We start from the raw sequence: 17,489 nt of genomic DNA on the forward strand, positions 1-17,489 counted from the left end.
CCTTCTTCAAAATAGTGCCATGGGATCTTTTACAGAAACCTGAGAGGGCAGATGGGGCCATGGTTTAACATCTCATCCAAAAGACGGCACCTCTGGATGTGCAGCACTCCTTCGGTGCTGCATTATCATAGGCAATTTGTTGAGGTAAAAAAATTAAGTGTCACCTGCGAGTTTCCCTGATGGCTCAGACAGTGAATAGCTGAGCCACACAAAACAGAAAAGTCTCAGCTTACATTCCTGGTCTGAGTTGAGTTAACTCATTTAAGCCAGGGTGGTAGTTGAGGTGCCTCAGTACCCCTGCAATACCGAGGGGAAAATCACTGATGGAAAGCACCTGTGTGGACAGTGCCTGATCGCAGAATCGGGCTCGGATATGATGTCACCATGGCCAACTAGCCTCTGATATGAACCTAGATTTTTCCAGCAGCGTTACTTTAATTTGGCGCTAACCTATTTGAAATAAATAGGTTAATGTTGACCGAAGTAGCATCGATTGGAAAATCCGGGCTTCACTGAAACGTGGCCACGTGGGTGAGGTATCAGAGGGCTATTGGTGTCTGTGGAACAGGGGCCTTAGGATTTTTTTTTAAAGAAACATGCGCATATGGAATAGTGAACTTAACACAGCAAAACTTGGCCAATGTTTTAACATGGTACTTTGTGTTTAAATCCCTCCATGAACTCGCCCCTCCCTATCTCTCTAACCTCCTGCAGCCCTACGACCCTCAGAACTGTGCGCTCTTCCAATTGTGCCTCTTGCACATCCCCGATTTCCATCGTCCCACCATTGGCCGTGCCTTCAGCTGCCTAGGCCCTAAGCTCTGGAATTCCCTTCCTAAACCCCTCTGTCTCTCCACCTCTCTCTCCTCCTTTAAAACGCTCCTTAAAACCTACCTCTTTGATCAAGCTTTTGGTCACCTGTCCTAATATCTCTTTATGTGGCTCGGTGATAACTCTCCTGTGAAGCACCTTGGGATGTTCTACTACATTAAAGGTGTTATATAAATGCAAGTTGTTGTTGTTGTTGCTGCTACAGGCCTTTTATTTCCAATTCTGCTGAACCCCTTCCTTCTTTGCACATTTACAAGTTTCCAGAAGAGAGCATCCAGAAGAGAAAGTGAGAAACTAGTAACAGCAGGACGTACAGGTGAACATTGATCCATGAGCTCCATGCAGATAATTAATGAAGATTCCACTGCCATGAAGGGAATGGAACCAGGTATTAAGTAGGTTTTACTTCACAGAATTGATGGGAAAGAATATAATGTACACAGAGTGCAGTGCAGTAAGGAAAAATTTGCTCTACGTCGTACAAACAAGTAAAACTTGGCGTCTGACTCCAATCATCACTCACAATCCTTTAATTAGCCTATATCTCAACATGGTTTGAATGGGATCCAGAAACTGAAGGCAGTTAAGAGATGCTTGTACTTATATAAAGCTTTATCATATTAAAACATCTCAAACACTCCACACAGCAAATTATTTCTAGAGTGTGGTGACTGATGTTACGTTGGCAAACCAATCACTTAATTTGAGCCACAATTAAAATTGGGCCTTTGGATAGGGAACCATCACCAGACTGTGCTGGTCAGTGTGTATTCAATGACACTGTTTGAAAGTACAGCAATAGCACTCCAATTGAATGAAGGTTCCTATTCAAACCCAACCAAGGATAATCTTACCAGGCATTCAAACGCATGACTGGGTCTTAGCCAATCGCTCCTCTGCCATGCCAATAACAATGGAGAGTTCTGTGCTCTGTTGGAGCCCAAAGCAACAATTCTTGACAACAGGTGCCTAAAACACTACCATAAACCATACCTGAACAGTAATAATGGACACTGTGATACTACACTAGAGCGGAGGCTAGCTCAGGTCACTACTTCAGTACAGGTGGTTGTCCATTAATAGTTAATTATTCATTAGATATTTGGCGTCCCTGAGAGACTGCAGACGGAGCAACGACTCAATTATCAACATAACGGGTTGCAGCCTTACTTTTAGTGTGCAATTTATTAAGGAAGGTCTCCAGGTTATCCAGTGTAGTATCACTCTCCAGAGGTATGTCAGGCCGACTTGTAATCTCTGAAACAAAGATTGGAGGGTTTGCAACAGCCAATGGATCATTAGAAAGAAGAATCATACATCAAAATAGGGCATAACTACATTTCCAGAATCTAACAAAATAAAGTTGTATTTTGATGCAAGAGTATTACTTTAGACCTTGGACGTCTGATTATCACCTGATGGGGACACTGTACAGGTAATGCTTGCAGTTGGAGCGTTGTTTTTTGGTTATGTATAAAAATTGAATGTTTTAATTATTAAACAATCTTACATCCCCACGTATTTAAAAAAACGTTATAATTCTTTTGCCCCCTACCTGATTTCAGTTTTATAAACAGAGGTACAGCTTGTCCTGGTCAAGTGAATTAAAACAGTAAGTGGTCAAGGGTATGTTTTAAAAAAACTGTGCACAGGGATTTAGTATGAAGACATATTAGAACTGCACTGGTCAGAAAATATACCATATTTTTATATAATAGTTATTTACCAGTGCTCCTTTGTGTAATTGTTCCTCCTAAGCACCAAACAAACTATCCTAAAAGTTCTCCCCACCCCTACATCTATCCTATGAAATCAAGACTCATCGCTTTGTGTCACACTCAGGACATCAAGGGGGTCCAATTGGGCAGCATAGTGCTCATTTTTCAGGCACTATTGGACTTCCTAAGGCCCTAAAATGGCCTTAGGAGGAACACATTTGAGTAATGCTGCGCGGGGAGGAGACACCCAAAAATGGACGCTCCTGAATTTAACCCCCCAATACTGTAGGACTCCTCACCTCCCTCAGTCTTCCCTTCCTCTTACAATCTACGGGCCTGTAAAATCCAAGCATCTTCAAATCATTATTTCTTGATTTCCCAGATCCTCTCTCCACTTTTCCACCTTGCTGCTGAACTGCACTTCTTCACACAAAGGGTAGTGGAAATCTGGAACTCTCCCCGCCCCCGACAAAGCTGTTGAGGCTGGGTCAATCGAAAATTTCAAAACAGAAATCGATAGATTTTTGTTAGAAACATAGAAACATAGAAAATAGGAGCAGGAGTAGGCCATTCGGCCCTTCGAACCTGCTCCACCATTCAATATGATCATGGCTGATCCTCTATCTCCATACCGTATTCCCGCTCTCTCCCCATACCCCTTGATGCCTTCTGTGTTTAGAAACCTATCTATCTCCCTCTTAAATATATTCAGTGACTTGGCCTCCACAGCCTTCTGTGGTAGGCAAGGCTATTAAGGTTTACAGAACCAAGGTGGCTAGATTGAGTTAAGATACACTTCAGCCATGATCTAATTGAATGGCAGAACAGGCTTGAGGGGCTGAATGGCCTACTCCTATTCCTATGCTATCCTGCACACTGGCTGTGGCCTTTCCTCAAGACATCTCAATCATTAAAAAAAGAGACACATTGGTTATATCCCAATTATTAATTCATCAAAAAGAACCCGGGGAGGGGGAGGGAACAGATTGTGTGAAACTCTGGAACTCTTGTGATGGTATATTTTATCTGTCAGTAGATTCTTGACAGAATTTGAGTCCTTTTGTTGAGCTCACTATAATATTTCAGTAAAGGCATAAACTCCTAAATCATGATGGGTAATGAAAATATTACATACATCCTGACATACCATTTTTTCACAAAAATATTAAATCAAAACTATAGTTATTTGCTTTCTTTGATATGGGACTGGGAAAGATTCGTCCACTGGTACCAAGTATTCTGGGTCACATGGTGGCATAAAAAAAATTATATGGCCTAATTAGCTGCATGCAATCTTGGATCCTTTGTTTCCTAAACAGTATTTTAAATGTTAAAATTTATTCTATAGCTGCGAATGTGTCCTATAGTTCCTGAATTTATTTCATCGCAACCATCACATCACAGGAAGTGGCATCATCACTGGTGATGAAGCAAGTGGCATGCCACAGGAAATGATGTGATCAGGAGTAATTGAACAATTATAGCAATACAGGAAATTATGGTCATCGCTGGTGATTAAGCAGCTAGCAAACCACAGGAAATCACGTCAATGTATTGCCTCACCACTCTGTCATAATGTTCATGAATATTTTATTATAACCACACTGGTCTGATATTCCCTCAAGTCCCAACACTCAAGCAAACTGTGTTTGTATCCAGGACAAATGGACTGGGTTCCAGTTGGATCTGTCTGCCATGTCCACCCCCACTTAGGGATTGTTCTGGCATCTCGAGGAATTAAACATTAATCTCCTAGACACTGCTCCGAGCAACCAGGGAGAAAAATCATAGGGGCATTAAAAAAAATTGTGTGGTTTTAAAAAACAAAACTTTTGAACATTTTCGTTGATTACTTATAAAAGTATTGGAGATGGAGAAAAAAGACTATTTGACTGGGCAGGGTGGTTGGAGACGGTAGGTCATAAGAACATTCGAACATATGAATTAAGTGCTGGAGTAGGCCATTCGGCCCCTCGAGCCTGCTCTGCCATTTGATAAGATCATGGCTGATCTGATTGTGACCTCAATCCTACTTTCCCGTCTACCTACTATAACCTTTGACTCCTTTGTTAATCAGGAATCTATCTAACTCAGCCTTAAAAATATTCAGTGACCCTGCCTCCACTGCTCTCTGGGGAAGGGAGTTCCACAGACTCACGACCCTCTGAGAGAAAAAAATTCTCCTCATCTCCGTCTTAAATGGGAGACCCCTTATTTTTAAACTGTGGCTCCTAGTTCTAGTCTCTCCCACAAGGGGAAACATCCCCTCAGCATCTACCCCTTCAAGTCCCCTCAGGATCTTATATGTTTCAATAAGATCACCTCTCATTCTTCTAAACTCCAATGTATACAGGCCCAACTTGTCCAACCTTTCCTCATAAAATAATCCCCTCATCCCAGAAATCAATCAAGTGAACCTTCTCTGAACTGCCTCCAAAGCAATTATGTCCTTTCTTAAATAAGGAGACCAAAACTGCACACAGTATTCTAGATGTGGTCTCACCAATGCCCTGTACAACTGTAGCAAAACATCTCTACTTTTATATTCCATTCCCCTTGCAATAAATGACAACATTCCATTTGCCTTCCCAATCACTTGCTGTACCTGCATACTAACTTTTTGTGATTCATGTACTAGGACATCCAGGGCACTAAATTGGGCCGTGTAGCGCGCGTTGTTTCGGCGCTGCATGGCCTCTCTGACATCCAAGATGGCGTCTTGGATGCGCACGCACGTTTCTAGTGTGACGTGCGCCGGACACCATCTTGATACAGGAGTTAGCGTAGGCACAGATAACGAACACTGGAATCATGTAGGGTAGGGAGAAAATTGCTTCAATCAGTGTGCAACGCTAACTTAAAGTGATAGACACCATTTTGGGATTTAACGCTCAACTCAATGCACAGTCTTAACCCCGACCATCTGAACATGTCTTAAAGTGCCTGGAGGACCCCCAACCAGCGCTATTTAAAGGGACCATGCAGGATTCACAGGTTAGTGGCTGGATCATTGCTTCTGGCTGCTCAGACATTTACAACTGTTTTTGGAGGTCTCCTAAACTGCAATACTAAGATGCGGGGACATAGCCTAATATTTAGAGCCAGGACGTGCAGGAGTGGAGTTAGGAAATGCTTCTACACGCAATGGGTCAGAGACGTTTGGAATGCTCTTCTGCAAACAGCAGTTGATGCTAGCTCAGTTGTGAATATTAAGTCTGAGATTAATAGATTTCTGTGAACCAAGGATATTAAGGGATATGGGGCTAAAGCGGGTATATGGAGTGAGGTCACAGGTCCCACCATGATCTCACTGAATGGCGGAACAGGCTCGAGGGGCTAAATGCCACAGCCACTTGCTGCCTCCTGATATGCACCACCTTCTCCTGCAAGAAAGCGAGATGTGTGTCAGGGTAAAGTGCCTGTCACGGTTGAATAGCTGCCAGTGTGTGTGGCCTGTGAGTTGTGGGTGGGTGGCTTGCAACAGTGGTAATGTGTAAGGGTGAGAGGAACCATTTGGTTGGAAGAGTTGAGTACTGATGGAAAGAGTTTGTTGGTATGTGGGTGATGGGGGGTGTGGTGCAGTGGATGCGGCTAGTGGTGCAGTTGGTAGGAGATGCCACTTGACAGTTGACCTCATTCACCTTGACCACGCATGTAAAGCATTGAACTTCTTCCTGCACTGCATCTATGTTCATGATGCTGTGCGCCTGACATTGACTTCATCTCCCACTGTCCCCACTGCCTTTTGGATATATATCTGGTGGGCCTCTTGCCCCCCCACCCAACCCCCTCCACCTCAGATATAGGATGTCCCTCCTGTGTCCACCTCTTGCATCAAGGTCTCTAGTGCATCAGCGGATAACCTTGGTGCATGCACTCTCACAGGCCTGCTGCAAACTCAGATCAGCAGATTGGTGAGGTCTGGAGTGCAGATTGGAGGATGTGGGATTTAATAGTGTGCAACTTTTATTCAATGTTTTAACATAACTCATCAGTGTGTAAACATAGGGATGGGCTCTGCATCTGTGTTTTATGTGTGCGATGTCTGATCTCCGTTCAGACTCCATGCATTCAGTGGACTGTTATTTTCAGCAAATAACAGGTACCAGCTACCTTTAAGAGATTTCTAAGAAACATCCTCCCTTTAAGAGATTGAGCTCCCCCTAGTGGTGCAAAGTGCGAATTGCATTGATTCCATGTGCAAGGCCTGGAATGGAACGCTGATTGCAGGTGAGTCCTCGGGTGGGTCGAAACTTGCGTCCTGCCTGCACAGGGGTCATTGGGCACGGGGTGATAGCACATCACGCTACCTACACCCAAAAATGGCCCCTTTCCAATTCTCCCCCCCACCCCCCCAGATCCCTCTGTACCTCAGAGTTCTGCACGTGGCAAACCTAAATGAACCAAACTTACCATTGCCGACGCGATCGCACTTTGATTGATAATGGTTAACGTCCTTTCCGGGTTTCGCGCCCGGCAGCCATTCTGATTGACAGGCTGGCTGCCATCAGGAGCTGCAATGCGAGGTGGGGGGTGGGAAAGAGAGAGAGCCAGACATCATCCGGCGCTGGACTGGAAGACGAGGTGGGTGGGGTGGAGATCGTAGGGAGATCGGGACGGGAGGATCGAGGTATCATCGGAGCGGGAGACATTGGACATCGGAGCAGGTTTCAAAGGTAGGCGCATTTAGTGTTCTCACTTCATTGCATGTTTTTTAATTTAATTTATTTAGTTTCTTGTTCCCTGATTCGGCCCTGGTTTCCCCAGGTGTGAATCAGAAGTGGTGAGCAAGCCGCCCAGGTAAGTTAAAAATCTTTCTAATCCCTTACTCTGTCACAGATAAAGTGCCTTAAGCACCTCAATGAGGTACATTTGGCTCTTTAACTATCATCGGGACTTCCAGTTTCGGGTCGCCCGCCCGCACTCAGGTGGATCCCTGGGAAACTCGGAAGTCGACGGGTTGGAGCCGGCTTCCGAACCTGAACGGGATTTGCGCGATTTTCGGAGCCCGCATTTGCCTCCTAAAATCACCCCCAAGTGTCCTCTTCACAACTTACTTTCCCACCTACCTTTGTGTCATCAGCAAATTTAGCAACCATACATGTGATGAAACCTCCAGGAATAAACCTGACCAGAGTTGGCAACTCTTCCCCCCTCTGCCATCCTTTAACTAGCACAAGTACCAGCAAATATGGATGCAGGGGTGATGGTGCAGACTGGACAGGTTTACATGTAATGTATTTCTGTCTGATACTATCCCCATTCTGACCCCTTGTGAAACTATTTTTTTAAAATCTGTGGACTGTGGGGATTACAAAATAATAAATTGAAACAGGTTAAGTAAAACCTTGGGAAGCAGGAATATAGAGCATACAAATGAAGATCTGTGGGACTGGAATTATTTCCTGTGCCTGGGCTAAATTGACAATTCACGAGAGGCAAATTTGTGAGTGAGCAATGAATGGGATTAAGAGCGGTATCCCATGTCTTCATTGTGTTTATCTTATTCTCATCCCTTAATCTCAATCAAACAAATGAATCCTAACCAGAATGATTAGGTGGACAAATGGATGAATATATGAAGGTTACCTGACTGTGCTGGTGTGCAATAAACTGTACAAATTTACACACCTATTAAAGTTTGATAGTCCCCAGGTATTTGGTTTAGTGGTAGCATTCCCATCCGTGAGTCAGAAGGTGCAGGGTTCAAACCCCATTCCAGATAGTCCCAGGAAGTGGAGACTGGAGCTCTGGCTCTGAATTCTAGGTTGACATTCGGCGGGATACTTGGGCTGTGGGAGCCCATAAAACCCTCCCGCTGTATAGGACTAATCACCCTGCAAATCCTTCCACTACTTTGCACTGTTCTCCAAGGGAAGAGTGTGAAGATATGAAAACACCCATCTTCAGGTATTTTACTTTATGGCTTCTTTATTCCAGCAATAATGTGAATCCGTTTCCTGGATGTTTCAGCGATGGTGTTGAGACTTGTTACTCTTCCCCAGATAACACGCCCTTACATATGTGAGTGACTGAACAAGCTTGGGATGTTTATTTTAAACCCAAATTTTAAAAAAATTAGTGTCTGGAACTGATTCAATTCAGTCAAAATTTCAAACATTAAAAAGCTTCACTCACCTTCCCGAGGTTTGGTCGGTGTACTTGTTGCCGTGGCAACTTTCTTGAAGGGAATAACTCCATCATCACTATTTCCTGTAATCGTAGACACTAACCCTGTAATTCATTAAAACGGGATTCAGATTAATTATAAAATCTTCCTAAATACAGCATGATAATGATAGATTGATGTCAGTTTAAAATGACTCCAAATCCCAGTACCACTTTAAGCCAAGATTTAAAAAGTGGTAATGTTTCCCCCTCCCTATTAGCGCGATTGTGACTGAGCCATACAGACCAGAAGGCCCCCAAGTTCAATCTGTGGTCTGTGTTGAGTTAACTGATCTCGGCAGGAGCAATAGTTGGGAGTCCTACAAATAGCCTCAGTTCTCCTGGGCTAGGAACAGCATAAAGAAATCGGCCACTGTTCCCATGCTCGCTCACTATCCAGTGACTCCTGGAACCCCCAATGGACCTCTCTCTCCCTCTCTCCCCCTAACAACCCTCCCCCCAGGTTAAACTTTGCACTTTCTCCCAAGTGTTTTGTTGGTCTGGGTTCAGATTTCTCACAGAACAGAGAATTCCATTCTGTTCCAAACCTGAACCTGGCCCCAACCAAACCAAACACACTGGGACTGGTTGAGATTTCTAGGCTAGACTTGAACTTATTGATGTAAATTCATCCCAAGTCTAAAAAGGACGCTCCCCCTCTCACCGTTTCCCCAACACCACACACACGATACATGATGGTCATCTACCAGATGGTTTTCTTCACACAACAGCATAAAACGCAAATTTAATCTACATTCCTGCAAGGTGTCTATTTTTACTACAGTTGCACCCTGTTGAAGTCCTGTATTAAAGTACTTTTTTTTTCGCTTCTAACCAAATTCTTATACAAGTTTTTTGCTTCGCATTTATTTTGCCCCCAATTTGCTCCCCTTCTCCTAAACATGCCCTCTATGGGGCGTCCTATGCAGGGCTAATGGGGAAAGAGTAGGGCAGTGGGGCTATTCGGATAGCTCTTTCAAAGATCCGGCACAGGCACGATGGGCCCAATGGCCTCCTTCTGTGCTGCATGGTTCCATGACCCATACTGCGGTACGGATCCCGCAGACACTGGCTTTCCTCTGGTACTTCACCTCAGCAGCCTGCATTAGCCTGGACCTGAATGTGAGAAGATTTGTGGTCAATCATAGCCGAGCTTAACCCTTTCCTCACACACACATGGCAGGGCCCGTTTTTTGACAGTTAGGAATAGGGGTGGATTTATTCCCCTTCCCTAGCTGGGGGATAGTAAAAGCTAATTGTACTGCTTTGACCTACCTCACCTGTCCTAATATCTCCTTATGTGGCTCGGTGTCAAATTTTGTCTGATAATGCTTTCTAAATTGTAAAAAGTTAAAAACAGTGGATGTCCAAAGGGACCTAGGGGTACAGGTACATAGATCATTGAAGTGTCATGAACAAGTGCAGAAAATAATCAATTATCAATGGAATGCTGGCCTTTATATCTACAGGACTAGAGTACAAGGGGGCAGAAGTTATGCTGCAGCTATACAAAACCCTGATTAGACCGCACCTGGAGTACTGTGAGCAGTTCTGGGCACCGCACCTTCAGAAGGACATTTTGGCCTTGGAGGGAGTGCAGCGTAGGTTTACTAGAATGATAGCCGGACTTCAAGGGTTAAGTTACGAGGAGAGATTACACAAATTGGGGTTGTATTCTCTAGAGTTTCGAAGATTAAGGGGTGATCTTATAAGATATTAAGGGGAACAGATAGGGTGGATAGGGAGAAACTAGTTCCGCTGGTTGGGGATTTTAGGAGTAGGGGACACAGTCTAAAAATTAGAGCCAGACCTTTCAGGAGCGAGATTAGAAAACATTTCTACACACAAAGGGTGGTAGAAGTTTGGAACTCTCTTCCGCAAACGGCAATTGATACTAGCTCAATTGCTAAATTTAAATCTGAGATAGATAGCTTTTTGGCAACCAAAGGTATTAAGGCATATGGGCCAAAGGCAGGTATATGGAGTTAGATCACAGATCAGCCATGATCTTATCAAATGGCGGAGCAGGCACGAGGGGCTGAATGACCTACTCCCGTTCCTATGTTCCTATGTTCCTAATGCTCCTGTGAAGCGCCTTGGGACATTTTACTACATTAAAAGTGCTATATAAATGAAAGTTGATGTTGATGTCCTTGCTTTCATTTCCACTCCAAATTAGATCAGACAACTCAGCAGAGGCCAGCGATCATGCTGGAGACATTCCTGGTGTGTACAGATCAGGCTGTGATGCATTTCAAATAAAGATCAGGAAAGTTAATAGAGGAGCTTAAAATTCTGTCAACAAATTCGACAGTGGGAAATAGACATTTTAATTATTCAGTCCCACTGCGCCAAAAGCAATCATGACGGTAACAGTCACAATCAGTCTTGAGATCTGTAATGTTTCTCGCACTGTACCTGCAACTGTCGCTCGAGGGGACTGCGTTTCCATCAAGTTATGTTGCATGTCAGGTTAATCTGACCCATTTTGACAGCCAGCTTTCAATACAATTCAAAGGTTAATTGTTTGCAACCCAAAAAACAGAGACTCTCTGAATAAAATCATAGAAAGTTACGGCACAGAAGGAGGTCATTCGGCCCATCGTGTCCGTGCCGGCCGAAAAAGAGCTATTCAGCTTAATCCCACTTTCCAGCACTTGGTCCATAGCCCTGTAGCTCACGGCACTTCAAGTGCACATCCAAGTACTTTTTAAATGAGTTGAGGGTTTCTGCCTCTAACATCCTTTCGGGCAGTGAGTTCCAGACCACCACCACCCTCTGGCTGAAAAAAATTCTCCTCAGCTCCCATCTAATCCTTCTATCAATTGCTTTAAATCTATGCAGCCTGATCACTGACCCCTCTGCTGAGGGAAATAGTTCCCCCCTATCCACTCTATCTAGTCCCGTCAGAATTTTATTTACCTCAATTAAATCTTCCCTCAGCCTCCTGTTCCAAAGAAAACAACCCCAGCCTATCCAATCTTTTGTCATAGCTAAAATTCTCCAGCCCTGACAACATCCTCGTAAATTTCCTCTGCAATCACATCTTTCCTGTAATGTGGCGACCAGAACTGTATGCAGTACTCAAGCTGTGGCCTAACCAATGTTTTATACAGTTCCAGAATAATCTCCCTGCTCTTATATGCCTCGACTAATAAAGGAAAGTATCCAGTATGCCTTTTTAACCACCTTATCTACCTGTCCTGCTACCTTCAGTGATCTGTGGACATGCACTCCAAGGTCCCTTTGTTCCTCTACACCTCTCAGTATCCTCCCATTTATTATGTACTCCCTTGTCTTCTTTGCCCTCCCCAAATGCATTACCTCACACTTCTATGGATTGAATTCCATTTGCCACTTTTCTGCCCACCTGACCAGTCCATTGACATCTTCCTGCAGTCTACAGCTTTCCTCCTCACTATCAACCACACGGCCAATTTTTGTATCATTTGCAAACTTCTTGATCAAGCCCCCCACAATCAAGTCCAAATCATTAATACATACCACAAAAAGCAAGGGACCTAATATTGAGCCTTGCCGCACCCCATTGAAAACAGCCTTCCAGTCGCAAAAACACCCATCAACCATTACCCTTTGCTTCCTGCCACTGAGCCAATTTTGGATCCAACTAGCCACTTTCTCTTGGATCCCATGGGCTTTCACTTTTTTGACCAGTCTGCCATGTGGGACCTTGTCAAAAGCTATGCTAAAATCCATGTACACTACACCAAACATGTTACCCTTATCGACCCTCCTTGTTACCTGCTCAAAAAATTCAATCAAGTTAGTCAGACACAACCTTCCCTTAACAAATCCATGCTGACTGTCCTTGATCAACCCATAATTTTCTTATTGACGATTTATGCTGTCCCTCAGAATCAATTCCAATAATTTGCCCGCCACCGAGGTTAGACTAACTGGCCTATAATTACTCAGTCTATCTCTTTCTCCCTTTTTAAACAACGGTACAACATTGGCAGTCCTCCAATCCTCCGGCACCATACCTGTAGCCAGGGAGGATTGGAAAATGATGGTCAGAGCCTCTGCTATTTCCTCCCTCGCTTCTCTTAGCAGCCTGGAATACATTTCATCTGGGCCTGGTGATTTATCTACTTTCAAAGATGCTAAACCCCTTAATACTTCCTCTCTCACTATGTTTATCCCATCCAATATTTCACACTCCTCCTTAACTACAATCTCTGCATCGTCCTCCTCTTTTGTGAACTTGCAGATCTGGGCCTAGAATTTGGTTGATGTCGTGCCCATTTTACAGGCATAGAACGGGTGCCAAAGAATCCAATATGGCAAGCGGCGTGCGTGCGTTCCACGCCGGAAGTGCGCCGCCCGCCATATTGGCATAGGCAGAAAAAGAGGCGTCCAGGGCCTGTGCCTGAAAAAGGCGTCAGGACCTTTGCGTATGCAAATAGGGGGGTCTAACGCCTGTTTAAGGCCCCCTTTACAAAACTGGGCTGCCCTGAAGTGCAGTCCGCGCTGGGCCGGCATGAACCAATTTCTAGCCTGTGGTGACTTACACAAAGTGGTCATTTGAGCTGTCTGGAGTGTTCAAAGTGGGTGCGTGAGCTGTGCTCCTGTGGTTTCAACCATCTGGTTTACTTCCTGTACCCACGCAAGTCTAGGCTTTCAGGGACCAGTGGTTACAAGATCAATCCAGCTGCAGATGAACAGGCAATCACAAAAACACAAGCACTGCAAAAGGGCTTTCCCAAGCCCTTTTATTGCCCAAGTTACTGTTTGATTCACGAAACATCATTCCTAAGGGGATAAGTGGACAATCCTACTTGTGCTGGTCTTTAGCCAGCTACTAAGAGGCTGAGTTGGGATTGGAACTCCCCTAATTAGAATTGCAGCATAGATTGAACCTTGGCCATTCCACCTCAGCGTGTGGGAGCCCTGACCCCTGATCCTGCCATTGTTTAATCTCTTGGACTTAAATTGTACTTTACCCTTTGAAACTACTGATTTTCTTCTAAAAAGACTTAACAGCATTGTAGCTAACAAACTTAAACAGCTAAAAATACACAAATCAATGACATTTAATCAACAAATATCATCACAGCACAGAGGCCGATCTGAAGGCTAGGAATGTGATCATTTCCCAAAATGCATTAACTTACCTGAGAGCAAACAGTGACTATATTAATATCTTTTATATAATGTTATGAATAAATGAAAGGAAAAGAGATAAAAAGAAAAATGGACTTGCATTGATATAGATCTTCTCACATCCTCAGGATAGTCCAAATCACTTTATAATCAATGAATTATTTCTGAAATGCAGTCACTCTTGCTGCGTAGGCAAATGTGGTATATTTACCGTATTGTTGGGCATACAGGCCGCACCCCAAACTTTATTAACTCACTGATAGATCGCGTCCCCTGTTTAAAAATTTTTTTTTTTGCTTTGTAAGTGTGATGTATATGCAAGTTAATACAGTACATGTCTTATATTGGTTATCAAAGCATTTCAGATTTTACCTAAAAAGGTCATCAACAATAAATTAAAGTGAATTTTATTTAAATAAGTGTGTGGATCTTCTCAAATGAAGCTAAACCAAAGTGGACTGACATAAGAAATGAGGGGGGTTTTAAACTGGAAGAAGTTCAGTCAGGGACGTTACTGTCTGGCTGAACACGTAACCAGGCTTGGAAACAAAGGAATATGCAGTAACATATACCACTGTCTCAGTGACCACATCTGCCATAAGGTATGGTAGTGTAGTGGTTATGTTACTGGACTTATAATCCACAGGATTTGCACTAATAATCCAGGGAATGAGAGTTCAAATCCCACCGTGGGATATTATAAATAAAGAATTGGGAAATAAAAAGCTGGTATCAGTAAAAGTAATCACGAAAGCTATCAGATTATTGTAAACACCCAACTGGTTCACTAATGCCCTTTAGGGAAGGAAACTTGTTGTCCTTACCTGGTTTGGTCTACACTGTTGACTCTTAACTGCCATCTGAAATGTCAATCAAATTGGGTGGCCCATCACCACCTTCTCAAGGGTAACTAGTGATGGGTAATAAATGCTGGCCTTGCCAGTGATCCCCACATCCTGAGAATGAATAAAAAATATTCTGCCCTCTGAACTAGAAACATTTCATTCTTCCCCTGTTCCCAGAACCCTGCTGAGACTGGTTTCCATATCTCAATCAATGATACTGGTTACTTTTCCCTCCCCTACCTCCTGAGCTTGCTGGCTGGGGTTTTCCACTTCTGTAACTGCCAGCCTGCAATTATTCCGCTCACTAAATGAATGGGCGAAAAATCATGGGCTGGGTGTCAAAAAGAGGAAGTCCCCGGCCATTGAGTCCTGCTGGGATACAGATTCCACAGACGCAAACAGCCCTCCGCAAAAGGACCATTCTTCATGTTTGAACCCAGCCAAGGCATATCGTCAACTTATTCAATCGTGGAGAGCATTACAACCGAGCCTGATCTCGTCTGCAATCAAAAGTCCACACATGCATACTTTCCAGCAGAGGCCATTAGAAAACAATCAGCAGCGGGAATTCTGGCCAGAGTGTTGAGCTTGTTTCTTACATTACAACAGTGACTACACTTCAAAAGTACTTCAGTGGGTGTAAAGTGCTTTGGGATGTCCTGAGGTCATGAAAGCCGCTATATCAATACCTCCCTCCTTCTCCTTCTTTCTCCCCATAATTTCTACCCTGACTGAGAACAGCTAACTATGTACGGACTGACCAGAGATCAGATCTGGACCTTCTGGTCTGTTTGGCTCAGCTAATTGCCTGAAAAACAGCTAGTTTCAGGGTAGAGAAAGGGGTCAGTTATACATGGAAAGGTGATTCCGCTTGAATTTGAAACACTAGTTGACTGGAGGCACAGAGTAAAGGTGAGCTATCTCTGCACAGTAAGAGACAACAGAGTTGCCACCCCCACAGTTCTCAAAGGGAGTGCTGCCCAACATCAATGCAAGAATGTTAAGGTGGCACAGAAGCACAGCCGAGAGAGTTCGGGTCTCCAGCTGTGTTTTGGCTTTACAGTGCAAGATCAAATAAGGAAGATCACACAGCTAATTGTAGTCCAACCAGAGTGAACCCATCGTCCATGAGAAGACTGACAGGGCACCATGTCAGGAGCTCTCTCTCCTTTGTAGGCAGCACTGAGAGAAACAAAAGAAAGAATTTGCATTTATACAGCATCTTTCACGACCTCAGGATGTCCCAAAACCCTTTACACCCATTGAAGTACTTTTGAAGTGTAATCACTGTTGTAATGTAGGAAACGCGGCAGCCAATTTGCGCACAGCAAACTCCCACAAATAGTGACCAGAAAATCTGTTTTAGTGATGTTGGTGGAGGGATAAATATTGGCCATGGGAGAACTCCCCTGCTCTTCTTCAAATAGTGCCAGTGGGATCTTTTACGTCCACCTGAGAGGGCAGACCTCAGTTTAACGTCTCATCCGAAAGTAGACGGAGGTTAGATCACCCTTGAGCACCTTGGGGTGGCCACTTCAGGGGTGGTACTAGTAGGGGCTCAGAGGCAAGTTGCCCATGTGCCCCTTCAACGAGGGTAGGCACTCTCCATGGAGGGGTGAGGGCTAAAACCTAAATGGAAGGAAAGAGAGAGATTTGAAAATACACCGTAGCACATTTGGAGGCACGTTCCAGCAGCTAGAAAATGAGACCGTTCCCTCTACTTTTCTGTTTATTTGTAATAAAAATCTTTGAGTTGGCAAGTGTTAGTCTTCTGATCAATAAACACTCTGAGATGGAGAAATTCGGAGCTGACCTTTTTTCGCCATGCGTGCGGCCACTGTGAACTGCGTGGAGTCATTGAATGCACCTTTGCCTTTCATTTTCCACTGCTCCTCCCTCTCACAGATCAGCTGCTTTCGTTCCTCGAGTGATATCTTTCCCCCAATGTCAGTTGCTGCTCTCTGACAGAGAAAAAAATATTTTGACAGTGTTTTTTTTTAAATATAGAAAACAAGGGGTTGTCTAGAATCATGGGTGTGGGAGCAATTCACCTGCGTAGGAAGTAGCTGCTACGAGCACTGGGAATGTCAGTCGCAGTGTAGTGGAGATTTTGGAATCAGGACACACTGGAAAAGCTATGTCATGCATACATAAGTGATTCTGGTTAGCAGTGAATGGGCCTTTGAGTCCAGGTGTCACTCTAGTAAGCCCAGTTCCTCCTGGTACACTGTACTCACAGGCGAGAAGCTCTCACTTCACAGGGTACAGACCCTCTCAAATTGTGGTCTTTGGGTCACTGTGTATGTACGCACCATAATATAGCTTCCATTGCATATGTACACTGGCTGCATATAATGACATCACCACTCCCGGCCAGAATGGAGATGATTGGGTAATTCCCCCGTCAATCACACCTGGAGTCCGCACTGCTCTAAGTGACTGGGATGGCCACGTCAAAGAGGCCATCCCCTATGGACAGGCCCTGCGAATACACAGGGTCTGCTCAGACGAGGAGGAACGCGATGGACACCTACAGACGCTGAAAGACGCCCTAGTAAGAACGGGATATGACGCTCGACTCATCGATCGACAGTTCCGACGGGCCACAGCAAAAAATCGCATAGACCTCCTCAGGAGACTAACACGGGACGCAACCAACAGAGTACCCTTTGTCGTCCAGTACTTCCCCGGAGCGGAGAAACTACGCCATGTTCTCCGCAGCCTTCAACATGTCATCAATGAGGACAAACACCTCGCTATGGCCATCCCCACACCTCCACTACTCGCCTTTAAACAGCCACCC

The 17,489-nt window shown here is 44.3% G+C and overlaps 1 protein-coding gene across 8 annotated transcripts in view; it reads right to left on the minus strand.

The window, feature by feature from the left end:
• The window catches only part of LOC137300003 (supervillin-like), a 159,761-nt gene that overhangs the window by 42,950 nt on the left and 99,322 nt on the right, over nucleotides 1–17,489 (minus strand). For all 8 annotated transcript variants that reach the window (XM_067969077.1, XM_067969080.1, XM_067969076.1 and 5 more), the window contains 3 exons: nucleotides 16,500–16,647; nucleotides 8,688–8,783; nucleotides 2,002–2,088 (listed from right to left, as the gene is read on the minus strand). In XM_067969077.1, coding sequence (XP_067825178.1) covers nucleotides 2,002–2,088; nucleotides 8,688–8,783; nucleotides 16,500–16,647 — 331 coding nt within the window. The remainder of the gene's footprint in view (nucleotides 1–2,001; nucleotides 2,089–8,687; nucleotides 8,784–16,499; nucleotides 16,648–17,489) is intronic.

Source organism: Heptranchias perlo, chromosome 30 (assembly GCF_035084215.1).
Source record: "Heptranchias perlo isolate sHepPer1 chromosome 30, sHepPer1.hap1, whole genome shotgun sequence".
NCBI classification, from domain to species: Eukaryota; Metazoa; Chordata; class Chondrichthyes; order Hexanchiformes; family Hexanchidae; genus Heptranchias; species Heptranchias perlo.